Here is a 20,461-nt window from a genome sequence, read left to right on the forward strand (position 1 = left end):
ATATTCTTCAAAGATAGACACAAAAAGCTGTAGTAACTCAGCGGGACAGGCAGCATCTCTGGAGAGAAGGAATGAATGAGACCCTTCATATTCTTCATTTGCTTCTTTGTACCCATTCTCTCTCACACAAGCCCATCAATATCTCATTGATTTTCCTATTATCCAACTGCCACTGACAATTTTCAGTATCCTTTTCACCTAACAACCATCACATCTTTGAGAGGAAACCAGAGCATCTCGTCACAAAGATTAGTGCAAATTCCACATACAGCTCAGTATCCAAACCTAGTCATTGTGCCACACCTTTCATAACTACAGTTTTTGTCTGTCCTGCCTTGAACCTTGGCTTTCCCGTTTGCAGAGTTGACCGAGTCCTTGACTACTTCTGGTCTATTTCTCAGGCCTCACTATTAACCCTCTCCTGGCAGAGCAAGGATATGGTGCCCCTGAGCCACACTGATAACTGCTACAATCATCAGATCATCCTTTTCAAGTCAACCACCTTCCATGAATTTCCACCACCACATGTTTCCCCTTCCTGTCCCTTTCAGCATTCTGAAGAAATCCATTCCGAAGGGTACATTCCATTTGCAAGTCTCTGATCTGCTTTTTAGTTTCCACTAACTGTTCTAACAAGGTTTAAATCAGTTTGAGGATTATAATTTAATCTGTTACCAAGACATTTGGCAGCTGTTGCCTTTAGGTCTAGATGAATTTCAACAATTTCAGGTACAAAAAATTCCACTAATCAATTGTGCAACTGTTATGAAATCCTGATGGTTTGGCACTTGGCTCGCAATGTAATGTCTGCTGTGCTCCCTCTCCCCACTCACTAATCTTTTCAATTTACCGATTCACTGGAAAATGTATCATATTCTCTAACATGTGAAAAAATAAGTTGAAAGAGTGTTGAGATATTAGTAGAAGTACATCCAATAAATCAAATGTTCAAATCCAGTCAATAAAACCCTGAGTGTTCTAGGTTAACAGAGTGTGTCGGAACTGTTCTACTGTAAGGTGTCCATAGGATTTTATCGTTTTATAGACACTGTCTGAGGTGTTGGGCATTTTCACCGTACTCCCTTTGGATTCAGATCTAATCTGCATTTCTTAGCTTTACAAGTCCCTTTGTTTTCTCCCTCACTAAAATCCCTCATTACGGTTTAACCAGATGGCCATATAAACATTGCAATCACGCTGCAACCCGAGCCTCACTCTATCAGATTCCATTTGTTGTACAGATCCGTCCCTCATGCTAATGCTGAAAACTGACATGTATTCTCAATTTTCTAATTCTGATGAAGGATCTTCAACCTGAAATGTTAAACTTGTTTCTCTTTCTACAGACAGTGTATATTTTTCTGATATTACCTTTTACTGATATTACAGAAATAAACCAGTTGACTCGGTCACAATTTAAACATCAACTGGCACAAATCTGTTGGGATGCCCGAATGAAAGTGAAAGAGGAGGTATGGGGATAGGTGTTACATCTCTTGAGGTTGTAGGTAAAAGTGCCTCAGGAGGGGGCAAGTTGAGATGAACAAACCAAGGAGTTGCAAAGAGCGCTTTCTATAGAAAGGGTGGAGATGGCAAGGTAAGACTGATGTTGGAATCATGTTGAAGGTGGCGGAAATTTGGAGACTAATGTGTTGGATGCGATGGCTGGGAGTGAGATGCTAGGATTAAAGGAACTTACAGCGGAGGGACCAATAGCAGAACTGCAGGAAACTTTGCGACTACAGGAGATGTAACATCTGTCCGTACACCTTATCTCTTACTTCCATCCAGGAATCACAACAGCCCTTCCCGGTGAGACAAAGATTCACTTGCATCTCTTCCAACCTCGTCTATTGCACTTAGTACTCCTGAGGTGGCCTATTCTACATCAGCGAGACCAGCGAGATAAGGTGACTGTTTCATTGAATATGTGCTCTGTCTGCTGAAGTTCCCAGTTGTTAGTCATTTAAACTCCCACTCCCATGTTCATAGTGCTCTTTCTGTCAGCGAAGTCACATACAAACTGCAAGAATGGCATTTCATATTCCACTTAAGTAGCCTACAACCCAACGATATAAACAGTATTAGTCAATTTTAAGTAATACTACCCTACATCCTATCTGCTTTCTCCCCTCCCCCCCACCCGTGCTTCCCCTCCTTCTCTCCCCCTCCCTCATGCACATGCATTTCTCCCACCTTTCCCTGTCCCTTCCCCCTCCTTTGTACACATCTTCCATCCCAGAATCCAAATCACCCTTTCATCACCCTCGCTTTTCCAATCCCTTTCCATCTCCCAGTCTTCCCCATCCCCCTTTCCTTTTCCATCCCCCCATCCACATTACCCTTTCATACCTCCCTTCCGTTTCTTCCATCCCATCTCTTCCATTGCCTATCCCTTTCCAACCATATCATTCCTCTTCTTCCTTCCCACCTTATCTGACACTCATGTCATCTCCAACCATTTGCATTCATGCCCCCCTCCCCACCTCCCTCACCACTACCTGCATCCACTTATCACTTGCCAGGTTTTGCTCCACCACAATCCTCTTTTTCAACTTTCTCTCTTCTGCTCACAAGGTCCTGACCCAAATGGTTGCCTATTCCTGCTCTCCAGAGATGCTGCCTGACCCGCTGAGTTACTCCAGCTTTGTGTGTCCATCTTCTGAAACGATCTCTCCACCGTCTGAAACGATCTGTTTATTTATCTCCACAGAAGCTGCCTGACCGGTTGAGTATAGAACACAAAATGCTGGAGTAACGCGGTGGGACAGGCAGCATCTCTGTAGAGAAGGAATGGGTGACGTTTTGGGTTGAGACCCTTCTTCCGACTGACGTCGGGGGGAGGGGGGGGGAGGGAGATACGTAGATAACAAAGTGTGAAGGTGTGGAAACAGGGCAGAGGGAGATCGGTATTCTAAAAAACGCAAGGAATCATGGGATTTGTCAAAGGTCATTCGTGATAAAGAAAAAGCAAACGAAGTGCTGGGTGTATAAACTATAAATTGTTAAGTATTCTACCAATGAATGAATCTAAAATTCTGTCATCTGAACAGCGGTCAGGCGTCGCTCATTTATGGACATTAATTCAATCTTATTTCTATCTTACTTCACAAACCCACCCTCTGGAATTCCACAGAACCTCTCCCGGCAGCGTTGGAGGACATTCTCTCTCTCTCTCTCCAAGGGGGTTAACCGACAGCCACTGGATAAGGCGAAGGGTGCAGCTGACGGTCCCTGGCCCATCGGGGAACAGGTTCCTCGGGAGTTGGAGCAGAGTTGAGCTGGAGTTAGCGCTTCTTTCCGCGCTAGCTGTAAGCCTGGGGCCACCACTGCTCCGGGCCAGTGTCCCGGCACCCCGGACATCTCTGGCCGCCCCCGGACAGAGATGGGACACTCGGGAGGGAACAGGGACGGTAGTGAGACTCTGCTTACAAATCTGCCGCTTGGGGTTATGCAGGAGAGGGGTGCGTGGTTATCCCTGTATAATAACCGACAGCCACTAGATAAGGCAAGAGGTGCAGCTGACGGTTCCTGGCCCGTTAGGGAACGGGTTCCTCGGGATTTGGAGTAGAGTTGAGCTGGAGTTAGCGTTTCTTCTCCGTGCTGGCTGTAAATCTGGAGCCGCCACTGCTCCGGGCCGGTGTCCCGTCACCCTGGACATGTCCGGCCGCCTGCTGTGGCGTACTACTGACATATTTAACGGATACATTTATTTATAAATCTCATTGAAATGAATACGCAGGTCCCTACACACACAGCAGCTCAGCTGGTGCAAATGTTTTTCTCGAGTGACCTATGACCTGGGCAAGCGCGCTTGAAATACCGAACTCGCTTCAAGATCAAGAGAAAAGTGGAATAGATCATTGTTAGCTGGGAGATGGTAACAATCAAGCAAATAGAGATAAAATGTGGTCCGAGACAGTATAACTGGTCGGAGAACTGGGATGTGGGGGGGTGGGGAGAGATGGAGAGTGAAAGCAAGGGTTACTTTGTTAAGAGAAGTCAATTTTCATAACGTTGGGCTGTAAGCTGCACAAGCGAAATAAGAGGTGCTGTTCCTCCAATTTGCGCTGGGCCTGACAATGGAGGAGGTCCAGGACAGAAAGGTCAGTCAGTGTGGGAATGGGAGCTAAAATGTTTAGCAACCGGGAGATCAGGTGGGTTGAGGCGGTCTGAGCGGAGGTGTTCAGCAAAGATCTTAGAGCAGAAGATCTTTGGTGTTCAGTGAAACCGGTTGAGTTTTGTTTTGTTTTTTGCCTCATGATTCCAGCATCTGCATCCCTTCGTGTCTCCATGTACCTGTCTGCAAGTTTCTGTCACATTTCGGCCCAGTTTTTCCCCGGTCGCTCCCAAAGCCACCGCTCATTGTTCCGACGCGAGTGCGTCAGTCCGCGGGCCCGGCCGTTTCCAGGGCGACGGTTTCCGTGGGGACCCGTTAAGCCGTCGCACTGATTCCTTCCGCGGGCGCCCTCTGACCCCGGCTTTTGTTCCGCCGCTTGTTGGAGGCCGAGCCGAGCATTCGATGCCCTGGACAGGAGACGTTCAAACTCCACAAGCGTCGTTAACATCCCATCCCATCCCATCCCATCCCCCGGCCCGGCCCGGCCCGGCCCGCACCGACGATGCGGCCCATCGCGCAAACAGCGCCGCGGGCTTCCTCGGCCGCCACGGGCAGCACATTACTCCGGCCGCTGTGTGTCCCGTGTAGGCGTTGAATCGCAAGGTAGGGAAACTAACTGAGATGTGAGTGAAACGCTGCGAAGTACGCGGCCTTTCGGCCAAGGAGTTTCCCGAGTGGACGGGCTGCTGTGTGGATTTCGTGGCGGTTGAACAGCTTGATCCAGTTCTTTAAACTCTCCGTCGGTTGCAGTGCAGGGGCGAGCGCGTCCGGTAACGGCGCCGCCCGGGTAGTCCCTTCCTCAACAATTTTGCGGCCGAGGCTTATTTCTAAGCAGCAGCAGCAGGTCCCCAGTTTGGCCCGATGGTGGATCTTTTGATTTACACTTTTTAATTCCTTAAAAAAACGCCCGAGCGAAGCCTGACCGGGTGGACAGCCGCGATGGACGCGCGGCTGGGTCAATGGGACGCGGCGGCGGCTCCACCCGTGGGATCCAGCAATACAGCAGGTTTTATGCAAGAGAAGGTCACGTTCGGGTCGGGCGGGGGGTGTCTGCTGCTTCTCCAAGTTTGGTGGACGTGAGGCGGCCTCGGGGCCCCTTCACCGTCCTGATGGTGTGAAGTTCGTCATCTTGGCAAGCTATGATCCAAGCAAAGGCCTCCCAGTAGGAAGCGGGAAAACGAAACCCATTCCTTCTCTCCAGAGATGCTGCCTGTCCCGCTGAGTGAATCCAGCATTTTGTGTCTACCTTCGGTATAAACCAGCCACTGCAGTTCCATCCTACACATCACGAAAGTGGTTTTCGTTTCCCGAAATGTACAAGTTGGAATCTAAATAGTAGGCTATATTATATGAGTACAGTATACTGTTACACTATAACCCTCTAATATACATTGGGGTTGATATCTTGTAAACCAAAGCTTCAGCCACAGAAAACTAATCAAGTGAGAAGAGAATTTTTTTTAAACAATTGCAGGTGCTGGAAGTGTGAAGTAACAAAAATGCTGGAAGGCTCTCAGGAGAAACGTCTGGAGAGAGAAAAGTCGAAAACCATTCATTGATATGTCCTAAATTTCAATTTCTTGCATTTTTAACTATACTTCAGAATTACTTGGGAAACTTTTATGGCCTGTTCCACTGAATAGTTTAAGTTTGTATGTTATGCTGGCCTTAGAAACATGTCGTGTCTCTTAATAGCAAGGAATCCTAACCTAGAGCTTTAATCATAAATTTGCACAGTTTTTCCTAGGATTAGTACATAACCTCCCAGAGAACAAAAGAGACAGAGGAACACAAACAGGCCCAAGGTTGATGATACTGATAATTTCTACCCATATGTATTTAAGACTTCAATGTCGCTAAAAGCATTTGTCATAAATTTGCAAGCCATTGAAATAGTCAATTTTCATTTTCCTGCATTTGATACTTTTCATGTTCCTTTCTGTTTCTAAAAATAAGTACCAGTGACCTGGTAATGTTCTAACACTGAATTTACAATGTATTCGGTAAATCAGAGTTTGTCTTCAGTGATGCTGAAAATAATTTTAAGCGCTTAAAGTAAGTTTACACTGAGTGCAAAAGCAACCTTCAAGCAAATGAAAAGCAAAAAGAAAACTTCTGATGTTGTAAAATTGAAATAAAAATGCTAAATATTGGAAATGTTCAGCTTGTCATTCAAAGGCCATTTAGAACTGAGGTGAGGAAAAACTTTTTCACACTGAGTTGTGAATTTGTGGAATTCTCTGCCTCAGAAGGCAGTGGAGGCCAATATTGGATCCATTCAAAAGAGAGTTAGATAGAGCTCTTAGAGCTAGCGGAGAAGCCAGGAACGTGTTACTGATTGTGGATGATCAGCCATGATCACATTGAATAGTGGTGTTGATTCGAGGGGCTGAATGGCCTACTCCTGCACCTATTGTCTATGTATTACTGCTATTTGTCTTCAAACATACAGGTCTAGAAGTACAACAACTTAGAAAGTATATGTGCATTCAGTTGTGTCATTCTTCACCTATCCCCAACAAACAAAGCCCCTCCATTCTCCGTTCATATTATACTCCTGCTTCAGTTTCCTCTAAATGCAGTTTCACCTGAAGTCCCTTTTCTAACCCCCTTGCACTGTTACGATTGTTCATGGCTGGGGAATCTTGTATTCTGTAAAATTCTCCCATAGAAATACTGAGGTCTAGCGCTTTTGAAACTTGAGAAGGAATTACTAACACTTGACTCATTTAATTTGTCCATTAAAATGACTGAGATTTTGTTGACAACATGTCAATATTCAAATATAAATATTGATCAGCATTTAGCTTAATTATGTGCAGACAACTGTATTTTTGTTGCCAGCAGGTTATTGGAAATAGATTACACACTTCAAATTGATTAGATACACTAAATATTAGACCAAGAGAGAAATAACAAGTATAAGGATAAGGAAAGTTAGGAATCATCAACAAGCAGGAAAAGGTAGAATATATGATTGACAAGGGTATTTTTATTTTAAAGAAGATTTTGACGAAGGAAAGTGAACTGAGAATAAATATTTATTTTTATTTGGGATCATTGGCAAGGTCAATGAGAACTGATGAGAACTGAGTGGCTTACTACATACTTTTTGAGCACTATTTTAAAAGTCATTCACACGTATGGCCAAACTTAGTGTAGACGGCATATTTATTAACTCCTGAAGGTTATTAGTGACAGTCTGCATCCTAGGTTCACAAATGAGATGGCTGAAGATGTGATGGGTACATTTGTTGTGTGATCTCTGGAACAGTCACAGTAGACTGAGTGTGGAAAAGTCACAATAGACAGGGTGGAAATGTCCAACACTAAAGGGCATTACTATAAGAAGAGATGGGGGAATTTTAATGGCAATGTGCAGAGGAAGTTAGTTTACAAAGAGAATGATGGAGGCCTGGAACGCATTGCCAGGGGTGGTGGTGGCAGATACAATAGTTGTTTGTTAAAGCCTCTGTTTAAGAGGCTTTTAGTTAGGCATGTGGAAGTTCAACGAAAAGAGATATGGATTATATATAGGCAGATGAGATCAGTTTAGCTAGGCATCGTGTTCAGCACAAACATTGTGGGCCGAAGAGCACATTCCTGTGCTGGACTGTTCGATGTTCTGTGAAACATAACTTTAACAAGCAGCTGATTGGTACTCTTGAAGGTGATGGCATATTAGCCTTTATGATTGGAGCATAAGAGAAAATAACTTTTGCTGCATTTGGGTAGGACTTTTGGTGAGAGCATATCTGAAAGCTCCTAGCAGTTTTGATCTCTGCACCCAGGATGGAATATGTTTATTTTGGAAATGCTGCATTGTTTCTTCACAAGTTCTTTACCTTGGATGATCGAGTTGATCTGTTGATGAGAATTTGAGGAAAATTAAACAATTTTCTCTTTAGAATATAAAAATGAGGTGAACTAATGGAGATTCTGAAAGGGATTGCATTGTAGAGAGTAAGAGGTAAGACACATTTCCAGAAGGGGATTTACTCAAGAGATTGCAAATCTTGGAATTCTGTACTTTAAATGACAATGATGTTGTGTATATTCATTAATGACAAAAGAAGGATTTTCAATACTTTTGGAATTTTCTCCCCTCTATTTAAATCTTGAAGAAGGCTCCCAACCTGAAACATTGTCTGTCCATTTCCCACTACAGATGCTGCCTATCTACTGAGTTCCACCAGCCGTTTGTTTTTCACTTAACATTTCAATACAGAACATAGAGTACAGCACAAGAACAGGCCTTTCAGCCCATAATGTCTGCTGAGCATGAAGCTAAGACCATCACTTATCTACCTTCACATAACCCATACCCCTCCATTCGCTGCATATCTATATGTCTATCCAAAAAAAACCTTTTAAATGCAACTGTGTATCTGCTTCAACCACCAACCCTTGCAGCTTGTTCCAGGCACTCACCTCCATCTGCAAAAAAAAAAACTTGCCCTGCACATCTTTAAAGTTTGCCCCTCTCGCCTTAAAGCTCTGCCCTCTAGTATTTGATTTTTCCACTCTGGACAAGGCAGCATCTCTGGAGAGAAGGAATGGGTGACATTTCAGGTCGAGGCCCTTCTTCAGACTGATGTCAGGGGTACAGAGATAAAATGTAGTCGGAGACAGTAAGACTGGTGGGAGAACTGGGAAGGGGGCAGGGATGGAGAGAGAGGGAAAGCAAGGGCTACTTGAAGTTAGTTTTAAGTTGAAGTCTGTTTTAGGATCAGGTGTCCTGTTCTGCCTTTGATCATTGTGATCCTGTATCTCATGCCTTTCTTGCTTGACTTGACTTTATTTTCAAACATCTATCATCTCTGCACTTCATGATGAATTTTGAGTTGTTTCTACTTTTTATGGGAGGAAAATCTCCATTATAAACAGCTAGTCGTTGTTCTCTGAGGCACCAAAGCTCTCTGTAGCAGATATTTATTTTGGTTCAAAGGAGCTAGTAACTAAAAGCACTGTCAGGTCCACTACATTTTATTTAGTTGTACCTGTACCATGTTATAAAAAAATATTTTCTTCAAAACGACTGGGAATGTTGTCCTTTGTATAAGAATGGGATGTAGAGATAATCCATGTTAGGACCCAGCTGTCTAAGTCTTTGGAATTCTGTATCTTGAGGGTCATGGATGCTCAATTAGTTTAGTTCAGTTTAAAGATACAGCGTGGAAATGGGCCAATCAGCCCACCGAATCCGCCCAGAGCAGCGATCCCCACACACTAACATTATTCTACGCAAACTAGTGACAATTTACAATGTTACCAAGCAAATTAGCCTGCAAACCTATAAGCCTTTGGAGGAAACCGGAGCACCCGCAGAAACCCACGCAGGTCCCGGGGAGAATGTACAAACTCTGTACAGACAGCACCCGTAGTCAGTATCAAACCGAGATCTCTGGTGCTGTAAGGCACCAACTCTACGTGCTAACTGGAATATATTTGTTAAAATCTATTATTTTGGATCACACAGGGAAGCCGAGAATATTTAAAATGGGTGATGAGGTAAACGTAATGCAATAGACCATCCCTGATCTTGTTAAATGGTGAAGCAGTGATGAGAGAATAATGTGGCTCCCCTCCCAATTATTCTGCATTTGCTAAAGTATGTTACACAGCATTGCGGTTTTACTGCTTTCAAAATGATCATCTTTCGCAATAAAAAAACTTGTTAAACTGCCCTGATTGGGATTTAATTTAGACTATCAACCAAGAAGATTTTGATAACTTTTTATTCCTGCAAAACCCAAATTTTCTTTAACTCATTGTCGTGACGTGTGAAATGCAAAATTCCTTTTATCATTTGTCTTTCAGGCAATAGGACAGTTATTGAAAAGCTGATAACATGGATGAAAAAAGAGCAGTTTCAGTGGACTTCGTCAAGGATTTCCAGGAATATCTCACTCAACAAACCCATCATGTGAACATGATATCTGGCTCCGTGGCTGCAGAGAAGGATTCGGATTCCTTTCAGGCTGGTAGGGGCTTTTGGAACTCTTAGATACATGTAGTATGAATGTCACAGAAGGCTTTACAGCCTCATATTACTTGTCAATGTCAAAGCTGTCCAATTCCATTGCCCTGTTCTTCAAGAACACACCAGAGTACTTTGTTAATACAGGTGCACAACCTTTTATCCGACGATCCAAATAACGAAAACCTCCGAATAGCGACATTTTTTTCGGTCCTTGAAGAAAGGTCCTTGAAAACGTTCACCGAGGGCGGCCCGCAGAGGTGACAGCGGAACCTCCGGTCGGTCCTCGAAGAAAGGGGAACTAAATCCCCATTCATAAAAGAGAAGGTGAGGGTATATTGCGCGGGAGGGTTAATAATTGACAATATGCTGCTGCCTGCCCGCTGGGTTAAAAAGTTCCCACGGTAGACACGATACACAGTGTATCGTGAGTCTTGCGTGGGAACTTCTAAACTTAGCGTGCAGGCAGCAGCAAATTGTCGCTCCCTTCAGTTTCACCCCACCTACACCCCTCTGCTTCCCGGCCATGTGTGTGACCCCTTCCCTCCCCAGCTCCCCGCTCATTGCACCGGCGCGGGGGCTTTGCACTGTCTTCACGTCGGCGATTCTAGCAGCGCAGTGCAGTCACCGGAGACGTCAGGACCAACGGGACACCGACCCCCAGGCCCACTGCAAGCACGGAGAACCCAGAGACCCACAGCCAGCAGCAGCCCAGCCCCGTTCCAACTCAAGAGGAAAACTGTAAACTGGCCGGAGACGTCAGGACCACCAGAAGCCGCTCCCCGATGGGCCGCTACGGCGACAAGTGGCAGTTCGCCCACAGCCTGAGCTGCGCCCCCTCATCGGGACACCGACCCCCAGGCCCACTGCAAGCACGGAGATCCCAGATCAGCAACTCCAGCCCAGCCCCGTTCCAACTTCAGAGGAACACGCAGTGTATGGGCAGAAGCTGATAGTGTGGAAGGTACTTCTTGTTCTTGGGGTCGCGTTGGAGGGGGAGGGGGGTATTGTGCTGTTTGATCACCCCCTACTATCCCAGGGACAGGGAGACAGGACGTTCACCGAGGGCGGCCCGCAGAGGTGACAGCGGAACCTCCGGTCGGTCCTCGAAGAAAGGGGAACTAAATCCCCATTCATAAAAGAGAAGGTGAGAGTATATTGCGCGGGAGGGTTAATAATTGACAATCTGCTGTTACCTGCCCGCTTAGTTAAAAAGTTCCCACGGTAGACACGATACACAGTGTATCGTGAGTCTTGCGTGGGAACTTTTAAACTTAGCGTGCAGGCAGCAGCAGATTGTCGCTCCCTTCAATTTCACCCCACCTACACCCCTCTGCTTCCCGGCCATGTGTGTGACCCCTTCCCTCCCCTCTCCAGCTCCCCGCTCATTGCACCGGCGTGGGGGCTTTGTACTGTCTTCACGACGGCGATGGCTGCAGGTCTGTGCAGTCACCGGAGACGTCAGGACCAATTGGACGTCGACCACCAGGCCCACCGCAAGCACGGAGAACCGAGAGACCCACAGCCAGCAGCAGCCCAGCCCAGCCCAGCCCCGCTCCAACTTCTTCTGCCGGGATCAAGGCGCAAACTCGCGACCTTGCGGATATGAGCCGAGCACTCTACCACTGAGCCAGCCATTAAAATCTACGCAAAAAAATTTCCATTCCGAAGACCGACAAATTCTGAATTACGAAAGGTGTCTGGTCCCAAGGCTTTCGGATAAAAGGTTGTGCACCTGTACAACAAAAGTTTCAGCCTGTAAATGTTTCAGGTAGTACATTCCAGATCTTTGCCAGGCTCTGGGTAGGAAAAGAATGCCCTCATTACTCCTCTAGTCTTTCCGTCAATTACTAGTCAAAGTCCCCCGATTATTGCCCCTCTGCTAAGCGAAGAAAGTCCTTTATATTTATGCTACCTAGCTCCTTCATAATCTTCACTAATCATTTAAATCTCTGCTTTGCCATTTCTGTTTGAAAGTAAGTAACCCCAGCTTATGCAATCTTTCTTCTTTGCTACCATTTTCCAGTCCTGGCAACATACTTAAATCTCCTCAACATTCTCTCCAGTGTAGTCAGATTATTCTATGAATATCATAACCAAAAATTTACATGGTAATCAAGTTGTTGTCATTGTATATAGTTGGTTTCAGGAGACTGTTGATGCTGGATTCTAGAACAACAAACAATCTACACGAGGGTCTCATTCGGTGGAGCTGTGTCTGTGAAGGGAAATGGCAGTTGATGTTTTTGGTTCGAACCCTTCATTTGGACTGAAAGAGTGGAGATGGCTGGTATAAAGGGGGCCTTTAGGAGTGAGGCAAGAGCTGGCCAGTATTAAGTGAGGGGGAGTTGATTGGCAAATTATCAGATGGGGAGAAATAGCAACTGCAGTTGGGAAGTGGTAGGTGGAGACAGCAAAAAACTGCAGATAAAAAAATCTGATGGGAGAGAAAGGTGAAGTATGAAACCAATTAAGGGAGAATGGTGGGCGGGTGGTCTCAATGTTGGAAGGGATGTGTGTGATGGGCAGATCAAGTGGTGAGAGGGTGGGGGAAAAAATGCGTGATTGGGGTCTGGGGTGAAAGTGAAAAAGAAGGACCTGGGTAGATCAGATAGGAGGAGAAAGGGACAGGGAGGGAATGGTTTACCTAAAATTGGACACTTCAGTGTTCATACCGTTGGGTTGTAGACCAGCCAGGCAGAATATGAGATGCTATGCATAGGAAAGAACTGCAGATGCTGGTTTAAATCGAAGGTAGACACAAAATGCTGGAGTAACTCAGCAGGACAAGCAGCATCTCTGGGGAGAAGGAATGGGTGACGTTTCGGGTCGAGAACCTTCTTCAGACTGACTGTGTGGGTGACGTTTCAGACTGAAGAAGGGTCTCGACCCAAAATGTCACCCATTCCTTCTCTCCAGAGATGCTGCTTGTCCCGCTGTTACTCCGGCATTTTGTGTCTACTCATGAGATGGCCTGGCAAGGGACTTGGCCAAAGACAATTTGATCAATGTGGGAATAGGAAGAGGAATTAAAATTACTTTCAACCAGGAGTCCAGATGATCATGGCGAATAAACCAAAGATGCTTGGCTTTGACAAGGCAACTGTTTTGCCAAGCATCTGTGTCTGCACTTCCTTATCCAGATTTCAGTGTTTTGACTATAGATGCGGCAACATTGTACATTGTCAATTAAGTACATTTGTAATTGGACTATCCAACTGCATTTTACCATTGAGGATGTTATCGTATACATAAATGATAACTGACCACAAAATATAATTTTGAAATACTTGATTGTCAGCTATCTTTTGCTACTAAAATTTAAACTTTCAAATTACCAATACAATTAGCCTGAGGTACTTTAGTAATTAAACAAAAACTATTTAATTGGCCATGAAATACTTTTGTAGATCCTGAGATATGAACCATTAGGTACTTCATAAAGTTTTAAATTCAATGATTATGTAAGAAGATAGACACAAAAAGCTGGAGTAACTCAGCAGGACAGGCAGCATCTCTGGAAAGAAGGAATGAGTGATGTTTCGGGTCGAGACCTTTCAATTATTATAAAGATCCTTTAAAGCTTAAAGCGTTGATAAACTTGAGATTTTTCCACCTCCTAAGTAGTGCAATCCAGCCTAATATCATTCTCACTTTTCAATATTTTTGACATCAAAGTTCACCAGTTTGCCCCAAATCCAACCAGCATCGTTTTTCCTCCACTGTAGATAAACCACCTATTTATCTCAAAGACAATAGACCGCAAATAATGGAAAATCTTTGGGGGAAAAAATTGAGGGATAATATTCATCTTGATTTAGAATGGTATGGATTAATCAGGAACAGTCAGCATGGATTTGTTAAGAGGATATATATATGTCTGGTTAACCTAGTAGCATTTTCTCTCTCGTTAATGAGAAGGAAGATTTTGGTTAACCTAGTAGCATTTTCTCTCTCGTTAATGAGAAGGATCAATTTGGATTTTAGCAAGGTTTTTGTAAAATCTTCACTGGAAAACTGGAGAGTAATGTTGAAGCACGTTGGTTCCAAATAAAACAGGGAAGGTGGACCGTTAATTGTCTGAAGAGCCAGATAATAGAGGGTAATAAACAACAAGTGCTTCTGTGGTTGGGAGTTTATTTCCAGTTGGGTCCTGCAAGGCTCATTACTTGCCTTTTGTATTCATTATGCATTAGACTTAAGTGTATGGGGTGTCATTAAAACATTTGCAGATAATACAGAAACAGGCCAACTGGTAATTCACGAGGGAAGATAGTTACAGAGAAAGCTGCAGTAGAACTAATTGGTTAGGTGGAATTCAGTCAGGAAATTTAGGTCATGAATATGCAGTAAATTGATGATTACAGTTTTTTCTAGAGCATTGGAGGATAATGGCAGTTCTGATAGACGTATATAAATTATGAGACATACATAGGTTACACAGTCAGAAGCTTTATCCTGGGTGAAAAAGTTAAATCGAACTTTAAGATCAGAGGAGGAAAGTTTGTAGGAGATATTGTTGGTAGGTTTTGTTGCAGAGATTGGTGGAAGCAGATAGGTAAGTGGTGCTTAGGGGGGTTTTGGGTAGGCACATGGATGTAGAAGTATTTGGACATGCAGACAAGGGAGATTAGTTTAAGTTGGCATCATACTCAGCACAGACATTGTGGGCTAAAGTGCAAGTTCCAGTCCTGAACTGTCTTTGTTAATGAAGTAAAACACAATGATGTCCATAGATTTCACAAGGTGATCAGTAAGGCGTAAGTCATACTTGCCTTTATTGACTGAAGAGATTGTTGTTAATGCTATAACGTTTGTAAAATGCTGGTTATGTCAAATCTAAAATACTTTATAACACTTCTTGTCATTATGTTATGACCAATTGTGATTGTATTAGGGGAAACAGAGGAGCATATTATGTAGCCTTTTGAATTGTAGTTCTCAAGAACGATTGCCTAGATTGGATCTTTTTTCTGTAAGGAAGGAAGCTGGCAGGGGGGGATTTAATTAATGTATAATTTCCAAGGTGGGGGGGGGTGCGGGGGGTTCCTAGACGTATTTGATAGGAAATATCTTCTGTGTCTAAGATACATCATTAGTGGGGTGCAGATTCAACATGTGATAATTAGAACTTCTTGCACCCTGAGGGTAGTATGGGACTGAAACTAATTTCATAAAAGTGTTATCAGTGACCGAAACCCACAGTGCATTTGGAATATAACCTGGATACAGATTGAAATGATGGAATTTATAAGGAAACTGATCTGGAACTGGACCTGAATGCTTAGTTTTACTAGTGCAGGAATATAAATGTAAAAGAGTATTTTGAGGTGAATGATTATTTTCATAACTTGCCAAAGCCTTTATAATATCAACAATGTATAAGCCTGGAGTGTAATGGTGTAATCTGCATTTCCTTGGATCAGTACGGCTCAACAATATGTCAACATTACAAAGGATAAGGCAGCTCATTTGATTGGTGTAGGAATGAACTGCAGATGCTGGTTTAAACTGAAGATAGACACAAAAAGCTGGAGTAACTCAGTGGGTCAGACAGCATCTCTGGAGAAAAGGAAAAGGTGATGTTTTGGGTCGAGACCTTTTGCAGAATAAATAATTCCTTTTCTCCAGCAATGTTGTCTGACGCGCTGAGTTACTCCAGCTTTTTGGGTCTATCTTCATTTGATTGGTACTCTTTTCACCATCTTAAACATACTCTGCCATTGGTACATTACTTCTGCAGTGCTTACCATCAGCATAGTGTACTGCAGCAATTCAACAAAGCTTCTTCAAACACTCTTCTCAAACCCCCAATCTTTATCCTCCAAAGACACATGAAAATGCCATTAGCTTCAATCTAAAGCACACTTCATTTATAACTATCACTATTCCTTCATATTCATGCATTCAAAACTTTGGGATTCCTTACACTTGCGAGTACCTTAGCAAAAACAGCAGGGTTTCATAAAGACAGCTCACCAACAGCTTCCAAAGGACAATTATGGGTAGGCAGTGCATGTTGACTTTGCCAATGATGTGCACATCCCTGAATGGGGTGGAAACATGCTGATGATCTTACATTTATTCAGGGTCTTAAAAATTATAGCTAAATATATAAAGAAAGTCTGAATAAGAAATGTAATCCACAAACCACAGGAAAAAATATTAAAATACCATATAATAAAATCTTAATTATTCAATGCTTGAATCATCTGTATCATCACTTGTTTGCCACAAGTGTGATCTTTAAAACCTAGCAGATTCCTTGTCTCTCCATGAATAAGAATGCATAAGAAATTTACTAGTATTAATGATACAAAGATAAAACTTGTATTTTGAGAAATTTCCATTTTCGCAGCAATTTGTGTTCTTATTTGTTCATGTACATAGATAAATACACTGTAGAAATTCACGTCCAAGTTGAGTGATATTTGTTTGTAAATGTTTGTGGTCAAACACCATCTGTTTTATGCCAAATTACAAAGAATTGTATTTTTTTAATCGTCCTCTTTTCTGGATATATTATTGTCAGTGGGGTCTGAAAGTGATCAGAATGGAATACGTCATGCTTCAGTTGAAGTTTCACTGGATGATGGCTCAGGACTCGTCAATGATGGGGTGCAAAGGACATATGATGGAAAATTTAGGTGCCGTTACTGCAACTATGCTAGCAAAGGGACTGCACGACTGACTGAACACATCAGAATGCACACAGGTAATGGCTGTATGCCTTTGGTATATAAACAATCTGAAATAGAAGATAGGATTAGATTTATTTCTATTTGATCTACCTCGAGGAGCAGTACTGTACAATAAAGTGAAAATTAAGCAAATAACACGCCTTCCAGGTTAAAATACAGTTTTAATTCCCAGTGCCTCCCTTGTATAATTCTGGATTATTAATCTAAAATAATATGGCGAACCTTTTAGTAAGGAGTGATTGTTACAAATTGTTGGTTTCACAATTCAAGGAGAGTTTGGGTTCCGATGTATCCAAAGTCTTGCATTCTTCCATAAAGAGAAGTTTATTGCAACAGTTAAATCCTAAATAAGATTAAAATGGGGGATTTAAATAGATCTCTGGATTTTCATTCACCATCCAGTTTCACTTGTGGTATTTATTACGAGGGTGACATATTAAACTATTTATTTAACATAAATAATTTTAAATGGAGTCTCACCATCTGACCACCCCTTCCAAATTTATAAAGAACTATGACTAACTTGTTTAAATACCCTATATTGACATTGGAATTCTTTGGTTAAAATTGTTCACACTCATGACAGTAACCATTTTATTACCACTTGTTGATTAGCAAAATTAAGGAGATAGACGTCAACAGATACATTATTTACAACCACAATGAGTGATCTTCTGTAATTTTAAGTATTGATGTTTGTTTATTCACTTTCACACTGTTGGCTAAGTGACTTATGTCACTGTAAGTTCATTGGCCTCCTTCAATCAAAATTTTCACACTAAAAGAAAAAAAATATTACATCTGATCACAATATTTTGTAACAGTTTGATCTTTTTTAAAAGGGGTACCGATGGTGAGTCTCCCTGTTTAAAGTGAAAAGGGCCAGGAGTAACGAAAAAACAGGTAAGGATTGAAGTGTAAAGTATTATTGGTGTCATCTGATTGAGATAACTATAGCACAGTACAGTACTGCTCCTCTGTGTAGGGTAATAGATGCTGTGAAAACAGTACATAAAGCTACAGCTCTCATTTGTAATTAGATGTGAAGACTTGGTTTTTATGAGCATCTTAACACCAAATTGTATGTGATGCATCAACTCAGAAATTGTCTCTCCTTCTCAAAATTACTATTTCCATTTGATTTTTGACATTTCTTCCTTAACACTTTCATGTTCAATAAACTCGTCTGAAATAGATGTAGGTCAAAAAACTGCAGATGCTGGAAATCTGAAACTAAAGCAGAAAATACTGGAGATGCTCAGTGTGTCAGGCAGCATCTGTGGAAGTGAAACCGTGTTAATGTTTTAAGTTCAAATTCCTTCATCAGTACTCAACTCTGTTTCTCTTTCTACAGTTGCTGCCTGACCTGCTGACTATCTCCAGAAATTACTAGAAATAATATTGATTCTTCATTATAGCGTATTTTTATCAGTTAACTGAAATTCCAACCCTTAATTGGCAGGGTTGAGAGACATAAACCCAATGGAAATGCATTCATCAGGCACATGGAATGAGTTTCATCGCTCATTCATGTATACACAAAAAATCTAAATTGTTTCACACTGAGGGAAGAAAGGTGCAATTATGCTGTCATGTAAAATTACAATCATGCTGCTTATTAGTTGACAACTGAACAGCTGTTTAGACAGCATTGTAAGAGTTGCAGGATTCCTTCAAAGCTTCCAGATGGAGGACAAGATGCATTCTGGAGGGAAAAATGCAAAGAGAGATAAAATGGCAAGGTTGCTGATCTATTCTTTCTGATACAGGTGAGAAGCCCCACAGATGTCACCTTTGCCCGTTTGCTTCAGCGTATGAGCGTCACCTCGAAGCACACATGCGCTCACACACAGGTGAAAAACCATATAAGTGTGACCTATGCTCTTTCTGCTGCAGTGATCGAAGTAATTTGTCCCATCACCGTAGACGTAGGCACAAACTTCTTCCCATGAGAAATGCGAGGACTTGTCTGACCAATAACGAAATGTTTGGAGATTTACAGAGAAAAATTGGCAACTCCCCGAATTATGGAACAAGACTTCTGATTAATCTAAGTCCTCCTTCCATGGTGGTACAGAAGCCAGATTACCTCGGTGACTTTTCTCATATATCAGTTAACTCCTGTGAGAGTTTTCAAAAACTACACTCTGGTGGGATCTCGAGGGGCTCTCAAGATATTATGATGGATAATCCATTAAATCAGCTTTCTACCTTAGCAGGCCAATTATCCAGCCTTCCACCTGAAAATCAAGCTCCAACATCTCCTGAGGATGTAACCTGCAGAGATGAAAAACCATATGTGATCTCACAGTCTACAGCGCAAGTCGTTTCCACGGTAGTTTCCAGTGTGGTCCAAAGCTCATCCCCTATCAGTCCAGATGCATGTCCCGCTCACAATCAGCAGACCTTCAGTCCTGTGGCAGGCCCCAGTAGTGATCACAGTGTTCACACAAGTACTCCCAGCATGACGAACAGCCAGCCTAGCACCCCTGCTCCTCCAATTCAAGTTCAGGATCCTCAGCTTCTTCATCATTGTCAACACTGTGACATGTATTTTGCAGACAATATCCTTTATACTATTCACATGGGGTGCCATGGCTATAAGAATCCATTTCAGTGTAATATATGTGGATGCAAATGTAAAAACAAATATGATTTTGCTTGTCATTTTGCTCGGGGTCAACACAAACAAAATTAATACTTTAAATGCTGGTATTCAATTTAAGAACATATTAACGAATGTTGGTTCATATTGAAAATATTAAATGTATAACGAGGGTTTCATTTGTCTCATTTTTTCCCCTTTGTCCACCCTTTTATTTATTTTCTTCAGAGTCTTTAGTATTGGGCATAAACGTTCAGACTACTTCAAAGTCTATTGGTAAAGCAACATTTGATATTACTTCACAGTACTAAGAAATTGTAAATTTTGGCAATATAATCATTATCGCCTCTAAACCTTATCACAGTGATCTTACTGTGGATAATACGTTGCCTATATTGTGCAAGTGCATAATGTACATGCAACTGGTTATGTGTTGTATCCAACTGAGAGGGGAGAGAAAATTTGAGTGTGCAAGTAACTGATTCCCCTCTAGTTTCTCAGTCCCATTGTAGGTTAAAATGACTGAGTTAACTATATAGTTTTAATGATCTTTCATATCTTAATTTTCTATTTGCATTAAAAATGCTGAGATTAAAATAAGATGCTTTTCAAGTTTTTGGTTTGAAGTGGATAGCAACAGCCATAGCTGAAACAAATGAATTCTTTCAAATACACCATAAAATAGCTTCCTAAAAATCTAGCTTGTATTGAAATATTATTATTCAATAATTGTAGCATCTTATTCCAAAATGTACTTCTTAATTCTGGCATGTGTGCATGCCAATTAAGGTCTATATACTCATTTCTACACCAATCTATAAAATCAAGCTTCTAATAATTCTGCACAGGTACAAATTAGTAAAAATGTTTTTATTCCAAAATTGCTACGTCTACCAATATTAAGTTTTGCCCAATTGTTTGCATTTTGAAGCGTGTCAGTGGATGACTGGCTTGCAGCAAAACTGTTCATGCTGTTGCTTGTCTTAGGACTATCGTTATATTCATTTAATGCTTACACATGTTTTAATGCAATGCATTGATCAATAACCATGATT

General features: G+C 42.2%; 1 protein-coding gene across 2 annotated transcripts; it reads left to right on the forward strand.

Annotated features, from left to right (window-relative positions):
- Positions 1 to 4,365: 4,365 nt before the first annotated feature.
- Positions 4,366 to 19,574, forward strand: LOC129703996 (zinc finger protein Pegasus-like). Of its 2 annotated transcripts, none has more exons than XM_055646781.1 (4): positions 4,366 to 4,743; positions 9,941 to 10,104; positions 16,633 to 16,815; positions 18,571 to 19,574. In XM_055646781.1, the coding sequence occupies exons 2-4, from the start codon at positions 9,972 to 9,974 to the stop codon at positions 19,497 to 19,499; spliced, it is 1,245 nt and encodes a 414-aa protein (XP_055502756.1). In that variant the 5' UTR covers positions 4,366 to 4,743; positions 9,941 to 9,971; the 3' UTR covers positions 19,500 to 19,574. The 2 variants fall into 2 exon arrangements, with proteins under 2 accessions (XP_055502756.1, XP_055502755.1); XM_055646780.1 differs by having other exon boundaries at positions 4,367 to 4,723.
- The last annotated feature ends 887 nt before the right edge of the window (positions 19,575 to 20,461 follow it).

Source organism: Leucoraja erinacea, chromosome 15, assembly GCF_028641065.1.
Source record: "Leucoraja erinacea ecotype New England chromosome 15, Leri_hhj_1, whole genome shotgun sequence".
Classification (NCBI taxonomy): domain Eukaryota; kingdom Metazoa; phylum Chordata; class Chondrichthyes; order Rajiformes; family Rajidae; genus Leucoraja; species Leucoraja erinaceus.

Coding starts and splice junctions, on each gene's coding strand:
- LOC129703996 (XM_055646781.1), top strand. CDS start 9,972: ATGGATGAAAAAAGAGCAGTTTCAGTGGACTTCGTCAAGGATTTCCAG. Junction 10,105..16,632: donor TTCGGATTCCTTTCAGGCTG/GTAGGGGCTTTT, acceptor TATTATTGTCAG/TGGGGTCTGAAAGTGATCAG. Junction 16,816..18,570: donor ACACATCAGAATGCACACAG/GTAATGGCTGTA, acceptor TTTCTGATACAG/GTGAGAAGCCCCACAGATGT.